The sequence below is a fragment of the Dermacentor albipictus genome, chromosome 7, assembly GCF_038994185.2.
Source record: "Dermacentor albipictus isolate Rhodes 1998 colony chromosome 7, USDA_Dalb.pri_finalv2, whole genome shotgun sequence".
Lineage (NCBI taxonomy): Eukaryota > Metazoa > Arthropoda > Arachnida > Ixodida > Ixodidae > Dermacentor > Dermacentor albipictus.
Window position 1 is genome coordinate 76,966,794 of NC_091827.1, and position 15,502 is coordinate 76,982,295.

Consider the following 15,502-nt stretch of genomic DNA (forward strand, 5'->3'; position numbering starts at 1 on the left):
TCGCCCCTATCTACGCTACAGCGACATTCGCAATGAAATACGTACCCGAACGAATACCATGCGCTTTTCGTAACATAACAACATTTTACTAGCGAAAGTAAACCCAAATTATGGTAGAATGACAGCACTCTTCTGAGCCATTTTCCTTTGGAATTCTCTGTTATCGAACATTAGATCATCCCGGACGCAATATAGTTTCATACGGCTTTTAAAACAGCTCTTGCTGACAACTTCCATCATATAATGTGTAGCTCTGTTTCCCTATTATTATCAAATTATTGTTCATAAATAGTCATCCTGTAAAATTAGTTGCTGTGTTTTGATTCGCTCGTGCTTGTATATAATTATTATGTTACTAATTAATTAACGTTTATTGTACTCACATGCCTACTAATCCACAACCGATATCTTTCTTGCTCATTCCTGCGTAACGTTCAACTACCTCATGTGTTCAATTGATCATATGTTGATTTGTTCATTTCTCCTATTTTAAACCTTATTTGTAATCTCAATCGTGTTATATTTCACACATTCTTTACCAGGAGGTCCCCAAGACAGTTTTAAGCATAAGATACTTTTAGCTCCTGTTGTCGGCAACCTTCAAGTAACCTCGAGCCAAAAGCCAGAGCCGTTATCGGGGCAAGCTCCGAGAACAAAGCGAGATCACTCGGGCAACCAATCAAAACGTAAGGAAATGCGATGTCTGACCCTCAACCGTTTACACAGACCGCATTATATACGCTAGTTACTGCCCAAACAAATTACAAAAAATATTGCACCTGAGTTCTTTCTAATGTTTGTTCACAATATCATTCAAGCTGTAACTTCTAGTACGCTGAAGTTTTATTTTTCATTTCCAATAGCCGACGTTCAAAAGGCAGATACAGGGCAGTATACATTTCCTTGTCATCTCTTGGCGTCGAGCTCTGAACGCCAGCGGCCCGCGAGCTCCGCGGCGCGGCTTTTGCGCCACCTCGAGAGATGGCGCCACCAGACGTGGCCTCTCCTTCAGGCACTTCTAAACGCCGCGGTGGCTGAGCGGTTATCATGTTGCGCAGCTAAGCACGAGGTCGCGGAATCAAATTCCGGCCGCGGCGACCGCATTCCAGTGGAGGGGAAATGCAAAAACTCCGGTGTCCCGTGCCTTGGGGGGGGGGGGGGGTGCACGTTACAGACACCCTGGTGGTCAAAAAATCCTGAGTACTCCACTGTGGTGCGCCACATAATAATATCGTCGTTTTCGCACGTAAAACCCCACAATTCAATTCATTCTTCTTGCTAAGCAGTGACCCGCCGTGGTTGCTCAGTGGCTATGGTGTTGGGCTGCTGAGCACGAGGTCGCGGGATCGAATCCCGGCCACGGCGGCCGCATTTCGATGGGGGCGAAAACACCCGTGTACTTAGATTTAGGTGCACGTTAAAGAACCCCAGGTGGTCAAAATTTCCGGAGTCCTCCACTACGGCGTGCCTCATAATCAGAAAGTGGTTTTGGCACGTAAAACCCCATAATTTAATTTTTTTGCTAAGCAGTGCGCTCTGTCATCGTGGCGGCTTTCGCTGCCTGTCGTGCGACGTTCGTGCCGTTGTGAACATGCGGTAAGCCCATTTTACGATAGTGGCTAGTATCATATCCAACTAATCTGCTTTGCTGGTTGCCATTTCATGCTTACATCCACTCTCAATTACGGGCGAACCAACGGTTTTTTTTCTTTGGGACCTCTTTCTGTATCAGATCTTTCTCTAACAAAACAAAAAGTAAAGCAGCATATGATTGAACTTGCTGCAAGAAACGTGAAAACAATATACTGGCCCAGCATTCTATCACACTGACGCGTGTCGCGGGCGATCAGTTTAACTATGTTATTACTATTTCGGGGGGGTTAACGTGCGATAAGTGCTCAGTGAGATATGAGCGACGTGAAAGTCGAGAGCTTCTGGATTCATTGTGGCTTACCGGGGTTATTGAACGTGCATCCAAGGCATGGCGCACGAGCATCTTTGCATTTCGGCCCCATCGGAATGCGGCCGCCTCATGCAGGCCTCGAACCCGCGACCTAAGACTCAGCTTCGTAACGCCGTAGCCGCGGATCCCCCGTGGAGATTCTTTATGTTGAGCGCTTCCGAGTCCAATGGTGCGGACCGATGATCGTTCGATGTGTTTGACCACGTGGCTACATTACAGGTATGACTAAGGATTCGTTAATTCGTGCATAGCGTTCGCACCTGGATGCGGAAGGTCTTCATGAGAGCGTAGTAGGCGATCCGGACGCTTATTGTGAGAGTCAGGATCAGCTCCTTCTTCCTGTCGCCGCCATCAGGGCCCAGTCTACCAAAGCCCAAACTCTTGCGCCGCTCCGCCAGGCAGCGAAGGACCTGAGCGTGCTGGGCCCGCGTCTCGTCGTGCCACTCATTCCGGAGCGAGCCGACGGCCCCCGTGACAAGTTCCTTTGCGAGAAGCGCCGCCAGCGTGCCGTAGTTGAAGAAGTCCGGCACACGGAACAGGTAAATGTACGGGTTGTTCTGCATGCAGAGTTTCGCGAGACATGCAAGAGAAGCGGTAAGGACGTTAAAGACTGCGTAAACAAAACGGGGAGCTTCTAAAAATCGGTCGTGTATGTAAACGTACGACGGCGAATAAGAAAGTATTTGCCTCTATTTCCTTTTTATCCAAATTACGGCTGTAAATGCGAAGTCAGCGTACGCATTCCCAGCGGTGGACTTTTCTTGGACCGGTCAGGCCTTATCTGCCGCTAGCTCTGCGGCACGGCCCTGCTGTCAGTTGTTGTTGATGGCGGTTGTGCTTCGCACGTTCGCGGCGTACAAGCAATGACGTGTGATTCGTTTTCTAGGGAGCAAGAGAAAAACGCGCATCTAAATCCACAGGAAGCTGCAGCCCACGTAGGGGGATTGGTATCTCGCTTTGACAAGTGTGAAGTGGTGGTGTTCCGAGTTCGCAAAAGGGCCGTGAAGACTTCCATGACAATGAGCGCTGGGGAAGGCCACGTGCGTCGCTGACTGACGACAGCAGCGTCTGAAATTTTCTGCTGCGATGGGGCTCATTTTCTAACCAGTGCGGAGAATATGTAGATACATAGTTAAAAGTACGTAGAACAGTGCGTATATTTGTAATTACCTGTATTTATCCTACTTTCGCTAATTATAAATAGGGCGAAAGACGTGTGTGTGTGTGTGTGTGTGTGTGTGTGTGTGTGTGTGTGTGTGTGTGTGTGTGTGTGTGTGTGTGTGTGTGTGTGTGTGTGTGTGTGTGTGTGTGTGTGTGTGTGTGTGCGCGTGCGTGTCTGTGTGTGTGTGTGTGTGTGCGTGCGTGCATGCGTGTGTGTGTGTGTGTGTGTGTGTGTGCGTGCGTGCGTGTGTGTGTGTGTGTGTCTGCGTGCGTGCGTGCGTGCCTGTGTGTGCGTGCGTGCACTCATGTACGTTAATGTTTGGCGTGGTCAATGCGTTAACACCAGTAAATGTCTGCCTCACCGAAAGTTGAATGGCACCAATTTTAAAAGTGCCCCTGAAACGATCTGGACAACTTTTGTAGGCGCGTAGGGTACAGTTACAGTAAAACATTAGCGTCACAATATAAGTGAAGCGTCTGATGTTAAGAAAGCTACGGACGATTTCAAGTTACCGTCCTCCCTATATGGCCATTCTTTTTCTCCTCAACTCGTTCGCCGAGTGATCAGAACTAAGCTCCGCCTTCACTAGCTCTACGTCATCAAGTGACGTCTTGTTATCTATACTTCCGGCTGTCTCGGAGCTAGCGCGCTAAGCCTCTCCGCTTCCCGCCTGGCCGTCGATCACCGGCGAGAGCTGTCCGAGCAGTGCGCGCTGCTAAGGACGTTCTGTCCCGGCGCCGAGCGGGTCCAGTATTCCGCTAACTGCAGGCGAGCTGCATTTTGACGGATGGGCGGAGGCATAAATTAAGGCACCTCCATATACGACAACCGCTGTAATAAAGGGTCCTTAGCGTAAACGTGAGGGGCCTGGTTGACCTGAGAGTCTGTGTGACTGTCGAACATAATGTCACGGGTTTGAATACAGACGGCGGTGGCCACATTCCAATGACGCAAGCATGCAAAAACCCTGTTGAGCCGTGCACTAGGCCCAGCTAATGAAAAAAAAAACGTGGACGAAATTAACCAAGAAGCCTATCCTCTATGTTGTCCCTCGTGACCAACCGAGCCATTTCGGTGCGTTAAAACCCGCACTTCTTAAATAAAAAACGTCTGGCTGCGATAGCAATTACACGGACACTCCAGGCGATTTTTCAGCGTCGACGAGATGTTAGGGGTATATATAAGCATATGTATATTTAAATAAACAAACAAAGATGAACACAATCGTCCGACGACCACATTCGAGTGAAGTGGCTCTAGCACACAAGCCCGACAGTCCAACCATTATGCCACGGACGCTTTCCTGTTTTTTCTTCTTTCTTTCTTTATTGACGGATTTTGCACAGAATAGACGGCAGCATTACCCTGGTCTGTACTTGGCAGGAAGGCCGCGACGCTTGCCTCAGCAGGAAGCATAGGAGACGTTTTGAAATTTCCCGCGCTCAAAAGACGTTTCGTAGCTGCCAGGGCGTTGTTTCCTCTGCTCAGCAGAAGTTGCGTGCTGGCGTGTCACGCCAATATGTCGCACCCACGCACGGTTTAAGCAGGTTTTGTTGCCCTCCCAACTAGTGGTTCAAGCCCACTACGAAAGATTGGCCACGAAATGTGTAATAAGAGGAGTCTCTGTTGTCCTTCCAAGTCAAATGTACTGTCCGAGAAAAAGGTGGATTACTTCAAGTTATTACCACAAATAAACTTTCAGGACGAGTGTAGAGCAAGTTCTGTTGAAAAGTAACATTACTTGTTAAGATGAAAGTTTAATAGTACGAAGAATCATATTCATTTAAAAAGGGCACAAAGAGGGACGGTATAATCTTAACAGGGCATCGGGTTGTACTCTACAGGGTGTTTGTATTTGGAACATACAAACTTTATATAAAAAGGTAATGAGCGTAGCGAACGTGGCGTTTTTTCAGACGACTTTCTTGGAGGGACGGACATACTCTACCGTCAATACCATAAGCTTCAGAAGGCTAATTAACAAAAATTTATTAACTCTATATTAAGACCTTGGGGGCAGTTGTCTAAGTAGCAAATCTGGACGCAGTGATACTTTTATGCACACCCACCTTTTAAAAAAATTTTAAAATCACACCTAATTCGGGATATTCATCGTCACATTCCAAAGCCACGTTCGCTGTGCCTTATCGCCTTTTTGCTAAATAAAGGATGTGTACTGTAAGAAAATGTTAATTGCTGGGCTCCAGAGCAAACATATACCCGTGACTGATTCTCGGAGTTGGGGCTCCAAAGGAAAAAGCCCAAGCGCAACGCTAAGCCTTGCCAGCGCTGTCAATGCTTCGTCCCTCGGGCGCAACTGCCACCTTTTCTTTAGTATTACTTTAAATCGACTGATAGTGAGCACGGTGCAGACCTGGTATAGGGTGGGCACAAGGATCGCCTTCTTTTCCTGCACGTACGTCAAGCTGCTTGAGAACTCGTAATCCGACAGCCTCAGCTCGAGGAGTGTGGGCGGGTTGGCGGCCATCACTGTGTGATGGTGCCTCAAGGCTATCAACAGGTTCTTCAGGAACGAGTCCTCCTCGTCCAGCTCTGGCGTCGGACCCCTGTAATCGACGCCGGAATTGTTGAAGCCTTCGCCCGCGACCACTTGTAGCGACGTCTTGGACACCTCTTCCATGGCCTTGACGGCGGTGGCGTTCTGCAGCGAGAAAAGGTGTTCGCCGCAGCATTTCGTACATTGGAGGGCTCGATGCCAAATACCGTAAAGGCGTGCATACTACATCATAGGCATGCGTAATCTTGCTCATGCATGCTTATGCTTAAAAAATACCGGTCCGCGAGAGTACGAACTTCAACACGAACTGGAGAGTCGTTGCGGTTTATTCGCATTTCATTCGAGAATTGACTATTCGAAGTTCCCGAATATTTGAACGAAAAAACCAGTCAAAAACACAAAGGACAAGAGGAGAAGTTCACGTCACAACGACTTGTCTTGTCTTGTCTTGTCCTTTGTGTTTTTGACTGGTTTTTTCGTTCAAGTATGTACCAACAGGCCCAGATTTCAACCCTTCTTCCCGAATATTTGTTCTGTTCGAACACTATAACAAGAGTTCTTGCCGATTACGAGGAAAAAAGAATGATGTCGCAGGCCGCATTAAACAACCGCAGCGGTGGTGAATTGCTAGAGCATTCGGCTCGTATGTCGGGGAGGCATTTGGTTGGAAACCCACCGGCGTTTTCCAATTGGTACAGATGCCTCCCCGCCATGTGCTTGGCTACTTGTGATGGTTCGCATCTCGAAAGGGGCAAAGCGGGCCCTCCACAGATTTCCAGGCGTGGTCTGTCAGGCGCCCCTTGTCCAACGACAGAGGAACTTATTGTAGAGCATACGCCGCGGGCTATGGGAGACCGACTATAGCTGCCGCTGGGCACCTACCTTTAAATTGAAAACGGGCGCGCTCGCCGATGGGTGCTCGGCCATTGTGTCACCTCAACGCTTGGAAAGGGGCGTTTCTCCCCAACCCGAGGGCATCCCTACCTCACAGGCGCATCGGGACGCCGCAAGGTAAATGGCCTCCATGGAGGCGGCCCAGACTCAAATGATTCTGCTACAGGCGAGTCACTCTTGTCGCGCTGACGAACCAGTTTCTTGAGCGAATGCTAGCAGGGGAAGACTTCTGCCCAACGGTTTCCCCTCGTTAAACGTATCTTGCCTTAGGCAGTCTACAAACTTTTCTATTCAGTTTGGAAAAACATCCATTTGAATAAAATTATTTAGCCAATCTCGCCATTGTCGGATTAAATTAAAACAGTGTACGATGCTACAGTAGTGTCGTGATGCACTTAGCTTCTTCAACTATAGCACTACTTTTCGTTATTGTCATTGCCATGGCGTATCAGGTGCGATCACTTCTGTGTCGCAAGTGCAGGCTTCTCGCTTGACCTGACATCCAGTTGTCAACGCCGTAAGATGCATTAAACAAGGAAAAGAGGTCTTTTGTTGCCAAACAGACCCTAAATCAGCGGTATTTTATTACTGCAAGTATTTAATATTCAATTTGATATTCGAGGGTCATCTTTCTTGAATATTCGTGTTTTATTCGACCACAGATCGACAAACTCATTCATGAGTCGACTCTCTAAGATTCAGACCGGCCTGTGAGTACGAGCTCGATGTAGTAGCAGCGATCCCAGCTGTGTAGATTTTGTTGAAGTGTTGTTCAGGGGCGGGAACCTTGCTGTACAGAATTTTGGCGAATCTGAGACCCAAATTCAGAAATTTACCTTACCTCCTTCCTCCACAAGGGAGGCTTCCTTTGTAATGAAGCCTCGATGGCGGCTAGGCCGCCTTACGACAATTCTGAAAGCTTCTTTACTAAGGCGCCCTTAATGGAGGCTTTCTTGGTGCTCCCTTACTGTAAGGCAGCCTGCTCTAAGTACGTCTCAGTAATGAAGCTTTCAGAATTCGTACAGTTATAGGCTAGACTCTTGTAAGATGTTTTGGGCTTTTAGTGGGCGCGCTAGATCTTTCTTTTGTTTATTTATTATTTCGTTGCCTATTTATCATGTAACCGTGTTTGGTTATGATGTTAACATCGAGGCGGGGGACACAGCCATTAGAGCAGAGAACACCACAAATGGATTTTTTAGCTTATCCTCAAGGCAGCCGTACATGGACGTCTTGGGGAAGGAGCGTGACCGACCAACAGAACAACATTAGGCTGGTGCTAAAACCCGCCGGCATGCACTTCCCCTAGGTTCAAATGCACTAATATCTGCTGTAGTCAAAGGGGCACAAACGACCTCAATATTCTCAACCTAAACTCCACTTCGAATCAGATTTGATCACCTCGCTCAACCTCAACCTCATTCAATGAGGTTGAGGGGCTTTCAGGAGACCTCACCTCATATTTCAGCGCCCGCCAGTGACCTCACTACAACATCATTATTGAGGTCCAGTCCTAAACATAAATCTGTAGTTCAAAGTCAGGTTCTTCATGCTAATCTACTTATGTGCGTTTCCAGCACATGAGACTGCCGAAGCATGTTGCTGTACCTATTATACAGATTTCTCAAAGCCATGAATGATAGTGGTGAAAAAAATTAACCCTCAATGAAAACGCCTTTTCAGTAGGAAGTTTCAACTGACGAAACATAAGTTATACGATCGGGTGTCATGCCTTAGGTAACAGGTGCCTAAGTGTAAACATTATTTAGTACGTAATAATTTACATCGAAAGAAAGTCGACTCTTCAACTGGAAAGCAGCGATCGACAGTCATATAGAGCGTTGCCATAAACAAGTAGTTTACTTTCTTTTCACTTCACATCACTGGTACCTGCCTACTTCTTTCACCAAACGAGTTCGGGTGCCCTTCAGTCTGTTGTTTAGGACATCCTCGATGCTGTCCATTCTTATTCACCCTTGCCTAACCCTTTGCTGTGCACCAGCTGTCGAAAACGTTCTTTCCACATGGCCAGAGATGATGCTGATAAGGAGATAAACATTTTGAATATCTTGGATAGTGGTGATACCAAGGAGCCTGGTGTTGCGGCTAGGGTGGCGTTCAGGGCATGGAGTCCACCAAGCCCGTCGACTACAACATCAGGTTGTGAAAAATGAGGGGAAAATGGTTTAGTTAGCTTGGTTACACGGCTCCAGTTACGGAAGCCCACTTCATGGAGGAGCAAGTGAAACGTCCAATTTCACATTGGGACCCTCCCTCTCACTTTCGAAAAGTCTCTGCTTTTAATACCGTCGTCTTTCTTGGGTGAGTCGACTAGGAAATCTGAAGATTGCCCAACAGCAAATCACCATCGTCTACTCCGTTGCGATATCACACCCATGCTCGTAATAACCCACAGTGACTCCGCCTCCGAAGAGAACGGTTTGAAATCTGTGGCAAGAAATCAACCGGCGACGCCTAGTTCGTTCGTCTTAGTTCAGGCTGCTAGGTAAAGGGTGGGGTGAGGGTGTTTCTTTGAACCCTGCAACAGCCGGTTTACACGCTGTCTTGATGGCTGGATAAGTGCCAAGGGATAGGCGGTGATTTGACTCGTATAATTAACTGCGCCTCTCATTTCGTTGTCGTGGTTCTCCCCTTTTCATCCTATGCTCAAGTTTTCAGGTAATGTTGGGGTTAGCGCCCTTCAACTGTCAGTGTCCCCGCTGCGTTGCCGTCTGGGTAGGATGTGCTGTGGTTTGACACGTGGCAAACGTTCAGTTAACACCCTCGTGGTGTTGAGAACACTAGGTAGCTTACCGGGTACAGCCTTGGTTAACCTCCTTGCCTTTCCCTTGTGACTTCTCTCTCTTTCTCTCTCCCTAGGAAAATTTCGCCTCCAGCATTTTCCAACAATCGACGGTGCTGCCACACACAAGTACAATATGCTGTTTTAGATATAATTCGTATCACTTCTTTTTGCTGTGCGCGTACTCCAAGGCTACGCTGCGATTTGTTTCTTTCGCGTGACCAGTGTAGTGAAAATGGTCAAACATTTCTTTCTGTGCTGTGGAGAGGAGCAGAATGGGCCACACCTTTCTTAAGGGTAAGTATGACCGAGACGGACGCAATTGCCTGATCAGTACCGAGAAAGAGAGCTTATAAAGACGTGATTCCAGCTACGTGGCTGGCCAGTTCATCAGACCTCATCCTCTCCCTTTGGCTCGCGAGCTTTAGGAGCAGTATGCAAAAATTTGTCTGCAGAATGTGATGGTAAGGGGTAGTTACCGGAAGTAGTACTCAACATGATGCTTAAAGTAACACTTAAAGACGTTTCAATGCATGATTGACAACATTTCCGATCTGTAGGAAATGTTGCTACGAGCATTAAGCGCCAAATATACAGCTACATGCAGCAGGAAACGCACAATTTTCCGTAATTTATCTTTTGCTCCTTCCTGCGTTTTTTGAGCTATTACCTGATTCTTTATAACCGTTTGTTGCTCGTCAGGAAAACAGCTTGCTAGCACACGAATACAGGACCCGAGATATTCTAGTAAGCGTGGAAGAGGCGGTTGTCAACATGTCCCACCCCTCCTCTCAGTGTTTGTCGCTCTCGGGAATCCTTTCCCAGGTGTCAAACTTGAACACTTACGATTAGCGCACCGCGGAAAGATGAAAATGAAAGGAGCCGCAGGTAAAGAATTGCTGTCGGCACCACCCCAGTTGGAGGAAGCGATTAATTGAAGAGGAACAAAGAAAGTATGCATTGCATTCATCTCATCATGTGTGTCTTCTGAAAATTTTATTTATGAATATTCTTTGAAAGGCATCGCGATGCGTAAGGTTCCGATATGGAGAAAACGTATTTCAGGACCCTTTAACAAATGTGAAAAATAATACAAATAAGAAGGTACATTCCGAAATTCAGTGAATTCTATGGTAGTGCATAAAAACAAATATTCCCACTTCGGTTACTTAGCTCAAGGTGGTGAACACCTTGAGCTGAGTTTATCCTGTCTGTTTTTTGTTTGTTTATCCCATTCCACCATCTTGCTATAAGCTAGTCAAGAGTTTGACGGAATACCGTCTGGCCAGGAAAGACCTTCTTAAAAATTAGGTAGGTCACTGGCCAAGGTCAAAATAAAAATAAATTGACGTTTCAGGATCCCTACAGATCCCTTGTTCACAATGGAATGTCGGCTAAGCAGAAGGTTCTTAAGGAGCATTGAGCATGTGACGCGGAGTTCGAGAGTACACGTGTTTTAAAGTATTAGCTGATCTATTGATTGTTTTATATGTGCATGATTATATTGCGCTTAGTGTTACACTGACGATTTTAAGTGAATGACAGGAGTAGCGCAAACTACCAAATGTTTGATACTGTTAAAGAACGCCAGGCATACACGTGCGCCAGGCACGAGTATGCCTGGCGCACGGGTGGTGGGGGGAGATATAAAAAGATATTACAAGGTAACAGCATATGATCATACTTTGGGCCAAGCATACATCGTTCACTTGCACCCGTTCGCCCTGACAAACTCAACCTCAGCTTCGATAAGCGCGATGGACGGAGCGCTTATGCACATCTTTTTTTTTCATTAGCTATCGCAAGCGCCTCCCATATTTCTCGCTCCATTTTTGTTTTTGATGTGCCAATGACTGTGGTGCTTTCTATAGTAGCGGAGAGCATTTGGATTCGTTGCAGTGTACAGCCAAGTTACTAGTTACTGTCAGAAGCTGGCACGTGTATTTGTGCTCCCGTAACCTATCATTTAGACAACGTCCAGTTTGCCCAATGTATACTTTCCCGCAATCTAGTGGGATTTGGTAAACCACTGAAGTGGCACATTCCACGTACTTTTTCACGTGCTTAGTCTGACAGACCGTAGCGTTTATATTGCCCTCTTTGGATCCTGCATTCGAATCCTGCGTTATCGAAGCTGAGGTCGAGTTCGCCAGGACGAACGGGTGCAAGTGAACGATGTATGCCTAGCCAAAAGTATGATGACATGACGTCACCTTGTCATATCTTTCTATATCTCCCCCCCCCCCGCGCCATATCTACTTGTATATAAGCGCGTTCTTTAACAGTATTAAACAGTTAGTATGTGTTACGTACGTCCGCGTCCTGTCCTTCACTTAAAATCGTCAGTGTAACGCTAAGCGCAATATGATCATGAACGTTCAACGACTAGCCCCCTTCAATGTTTTACTAAATTTTTTATGTGTCTTTTGAATTATTAGTGATTTGAGATTGAGCCTCGTTGTCAAGTTCTTCTCTGTGGCCACGATACGCGCGTTGTCCCAACTTATCTCGTGACCCATCTTGACCGCACGTGGCATTTGTTCACTGTGCAGCCTTTGGCAACCTCATTCTTGTGCTCATTGAGACGCCTGCAGAAACTTCCGCTTTCAGAAATGTACACCTATTCGTAATCGGCGCACGGAAACTTGTATGCCCCGTCAGGAAAACATTCCCGAGGGAGAGGATCGTTCACATTCATCAAGTCAACTTTAAGCTTGTCACTCGCACATGCACGATCTGTACACCACGTTTCTCAGAAGCCAAAGCTAGGGCTGCGCGCTCGCACCCCGAATATAAGGGACAGCAGCGCACTTCTGTCTCCATGCTGAAGCATCCATGAGTTGCCTGTCAGTCTACTGATTATTCATCAGGAACTTGGTTGTCCTCAGAACAAAATGCTTGGGGAACCCATTCCTCATTTGGTCTTCTTCGACGATCTGACGCTCCTGTTGCATGCTGCTTGCATCGGAACAGGTGCGATGGTCCCACTGAGCGTTTGTGGGCTGTCGGATGAATCGAGTCGAAGCCGAGGTATCGACCCGAGTGGCTTGGCTTTCAGTACACGCTGACGACGAGGCAGGTGGGAGCCCGCTTTACCAGTCTGTCCAAGAAAAGGGGGAAACCGTTTTTCTCTTCTTCCACAGTACACTTGATGGAAGGCTCGACGCCATTTAGGCAGTCAAAGAGACGTTGCACCTCCATCTTGTCTATGACGCAGAAGCAATCGTCAACGTATCTGCAGAAGACTTTGGGTTTGGGCTGAAATGACTCCAATGCCTTGGCTACGAGTGCTTTCATCGTCATGTTTGCAGTCTTGACGGAAATGGATGCTACTTGTGGTACCGAAACTTGCCTGTAGAATGCGCCATTGAACGAGAAGTATGTGTTGTGCAAGCAAAGTCGTAATAATGCGCACAGCTCAGTGACGTCCAATGGCGTGCGATCCTACAATTTCGGCTCGTTGTGATAGAAGTGTCTAGAAGTTTTGACGGCAAGATCAACCGGAACGCTCGTGAAAAGGGAGCACGTGTCGAATGGTATGAGTATTCATCTTCATCCATAGTGAAGCCTTTCACAACGTTTATGAAGTCACGTGTTCCGGATATGATTTTCCGTATTGCCTCCGCGGGGAGCCAGGATGCTATGAAGATACCTTGAGGGGTGGAACGGCGGCGACCTTGTGAAATTGACTATGGTCCTGAGAGCGTCCCGCTCTTGTGGATGCGTGTTAGCTCGTGTTTTTTTACGACACGCATTGTACAGATCGCGCATGTGCCAACAAGCAAGTTTCAAGGTGACTTGATGAATGTGAAGGATACTCTCCTTCGGGCACATTTTTCCGGCGTGGTATACAAGTTTCCGTGCGCCAGCTGCGAATTGGTGTATAATGGTTAAAGCGTAAAATTATGCAGGCGTTTCAAGCAGCACAAGAATGGTGTTGCCAAAAGCCACACAGCGACAATTGCCTTCGGAGAGCATGCCGAAAAGACACGTCACGAAATAAGCTGCGATAACGCGCGTATCGTGGCCACAGAGAAGAACTTGACAAAGAGGCTGAATCTCGAATCATTAATAATTCAAATGACCAATACCAAAATCAGAAGATCATCTGGCACTTTAAACCATGTGTACTCCGAAACGTTGCGTCATGCGCTCAACGCTACTTAAGTACTTTCTGCTTAGACCACATTCCATTGTGAACAAGGGATCCGTAAGGATCCTGAAAAGTCATCTTATTTTTATTTTGACCTTAGTCAGTGACCTGCTTGAGTTTTAACAATGCCCTAGGCTATAGTTGGAACAAAAGACCAGCCAGCCCAACAATCAGACCAAAAAAAAATTTCAAATAAAATCTGAGACGAAGCGACAAGGTCACTTCGACACATGCAAGAACAGTGGAGTGAGGCGTTAGAGAGATGGTCCCGGAAAATAGTAGAAGGCAGCAACCTTGTGTATGGCAAGGTGTCAGATAAAAGACCAGGCAACTTCAGAAGTGCAGAAGGCCCCGGAATATTGCAGAAAAAGTTTTGGTAGCTTTTCATGAACACCCTCAGTTTCCTGCCATTTTTAAGGAACTTGTAGCACGAGAGTGGCAGTCTTCCATGCTAAGCTTGGTACTTCTTTTTCCGAAATTTATAGTGCACAAGATTGCGCTTATGTTGCACCGCTGCACCTACAGAAAAATTTGACCCCACAACTTCACCTCTCCAAAAATTCGACCTAACGCCTACATCAAGCTCTCGCATAAGATTGAGGTCAAAATCTTTGATCTAACTTACGGCATATTCAGGACTACCCGACCTCACCTGAATCCCACCTCACTTTGTGAAGTTGAGGTTAAAGTGAGGTTGAGGTTAAAGTGAGGTTGATGTCGACCTCATAAGGTGTCCCACCATTGGCTTGGTCCCCTTGCATTCGAAAAGTACTGGGGTAATGCAAGTTTTTAGCGTAGCCTCACTGGAGCCTTCCTTAACTAAGGTAAAGGGGAGAAGTCTGAGAACGAGTGAGCTCGGCTGAGTGAAATTTTGATGAGTCTGAATGCGGGGGATTCCGGATGAGTATAATTTTGGTCAGGCTGAGTCCATAGCAAAAAAAAAATGTGAGTGACTCTGAGTTAGTTCTGTTTATTTTATCGACCTATGCTTCGAACGCCGCCCATCAAAAATAAAAATACGTGAAAAGTAAAAAGCTCAGTTGTGCGACATTCAAACAAACAGTCAGATTCTGTCACTCTCAAAGACAATAGGCTCTAGCAGATTGTTTGATTTTAAAGCGCTAAGCAGAAATGACAGAAAACAGAGTTTGTGTTTCCTTAATGTCACGTTGAAGTGTACTGTACGTGTACACTGTGATTGTTTTCATCGGCAAGCTAAATGTGATACGGACAGATGTTGCATACGAAGAAGAATCAAAAAGCTAGATTTGCAAAACCTCTAGGTTCTTGAGTAATTAGTATAGCAAAAAAATTGATCGAGCGTTCCCAATGTCACGCTGCAGCATAGACCTTCTAAGCTAGATTGTTCTTATTGGCGCTCTAAAGAAGGTTAAAAGATAACATTTCTCGCAGCCATCCGCTTAACACATCATCGTTGTCGTGGCCTGATCGGTGTTTGTGGTATGCGAACTGATTCTGAACTAGAAATAGCAAATGCCTACGTATACCACCCACCCCTTTCTTAACACTAAAAAGTTCATGTGCCTGACGTTCACCACTACGATAAATGTCGTCACCAGTGACCTAGCATAAACTCGAAGAACGATGGATGTTTTTTTTTAAAGTTTATTGAGTAAAAGCGGATGTGAACAGCTCTCTTAAAGATTACACAGCAAGCGTAACGTATATCACAGCGACTGCATATCGTAGTCATTTTAGCGGTCGACAGGAGCCTGCTGCTGTTCTATGCAGTAAATCACTTCGGAGACAATAATCGCATAGGTCTAAACATGAAATGCTGCACATAGGTGTACAGCATAATATGTTTCGACCTGGCACACGCATGCTCTAGCCTTTACTTAAACATTGAAGAAAGCCGCTGCACAAACCGACTACCGGACTGACAGAAACGACAAAACGTGAGTGAGCTCTCAAAGGATCTACATAAAGGTCCTAGACCTCGCATGCATATAAAGCAGCACTAGTAAGCCTCAGATCACTCTAAGTAG

General features: G+C 46.5%; 1 protein-coding gene across 1 annotated transcript in view; it reads right to left on the bottom strand.

The window, feature by feature from the left end:
* The window catches only part of LOC135899077 (endothelin-converting enzyme homolog), a 76,992-nt gene that overhangs the window by 6,153 nt on the left and 55,337 nt on the right, over positions 1-15,502 (bottom strand). The window contains exons 11-12 of the mRNA XM_065428326.2: positions 5,500-5,787; positions 2,224-2,520 (exon numbers count right to left, since the gene is read on the bottom strand). Of these exons, the coding sequence (XP_065284398.1) occupies positions 2,224-2,520; positions 5,500-5,787 (585 nt within the window). The remainder of the gene's footprint in view (positions 1-2,223; positions 2,521-5,499; positions 5,788-15,502) is intronic.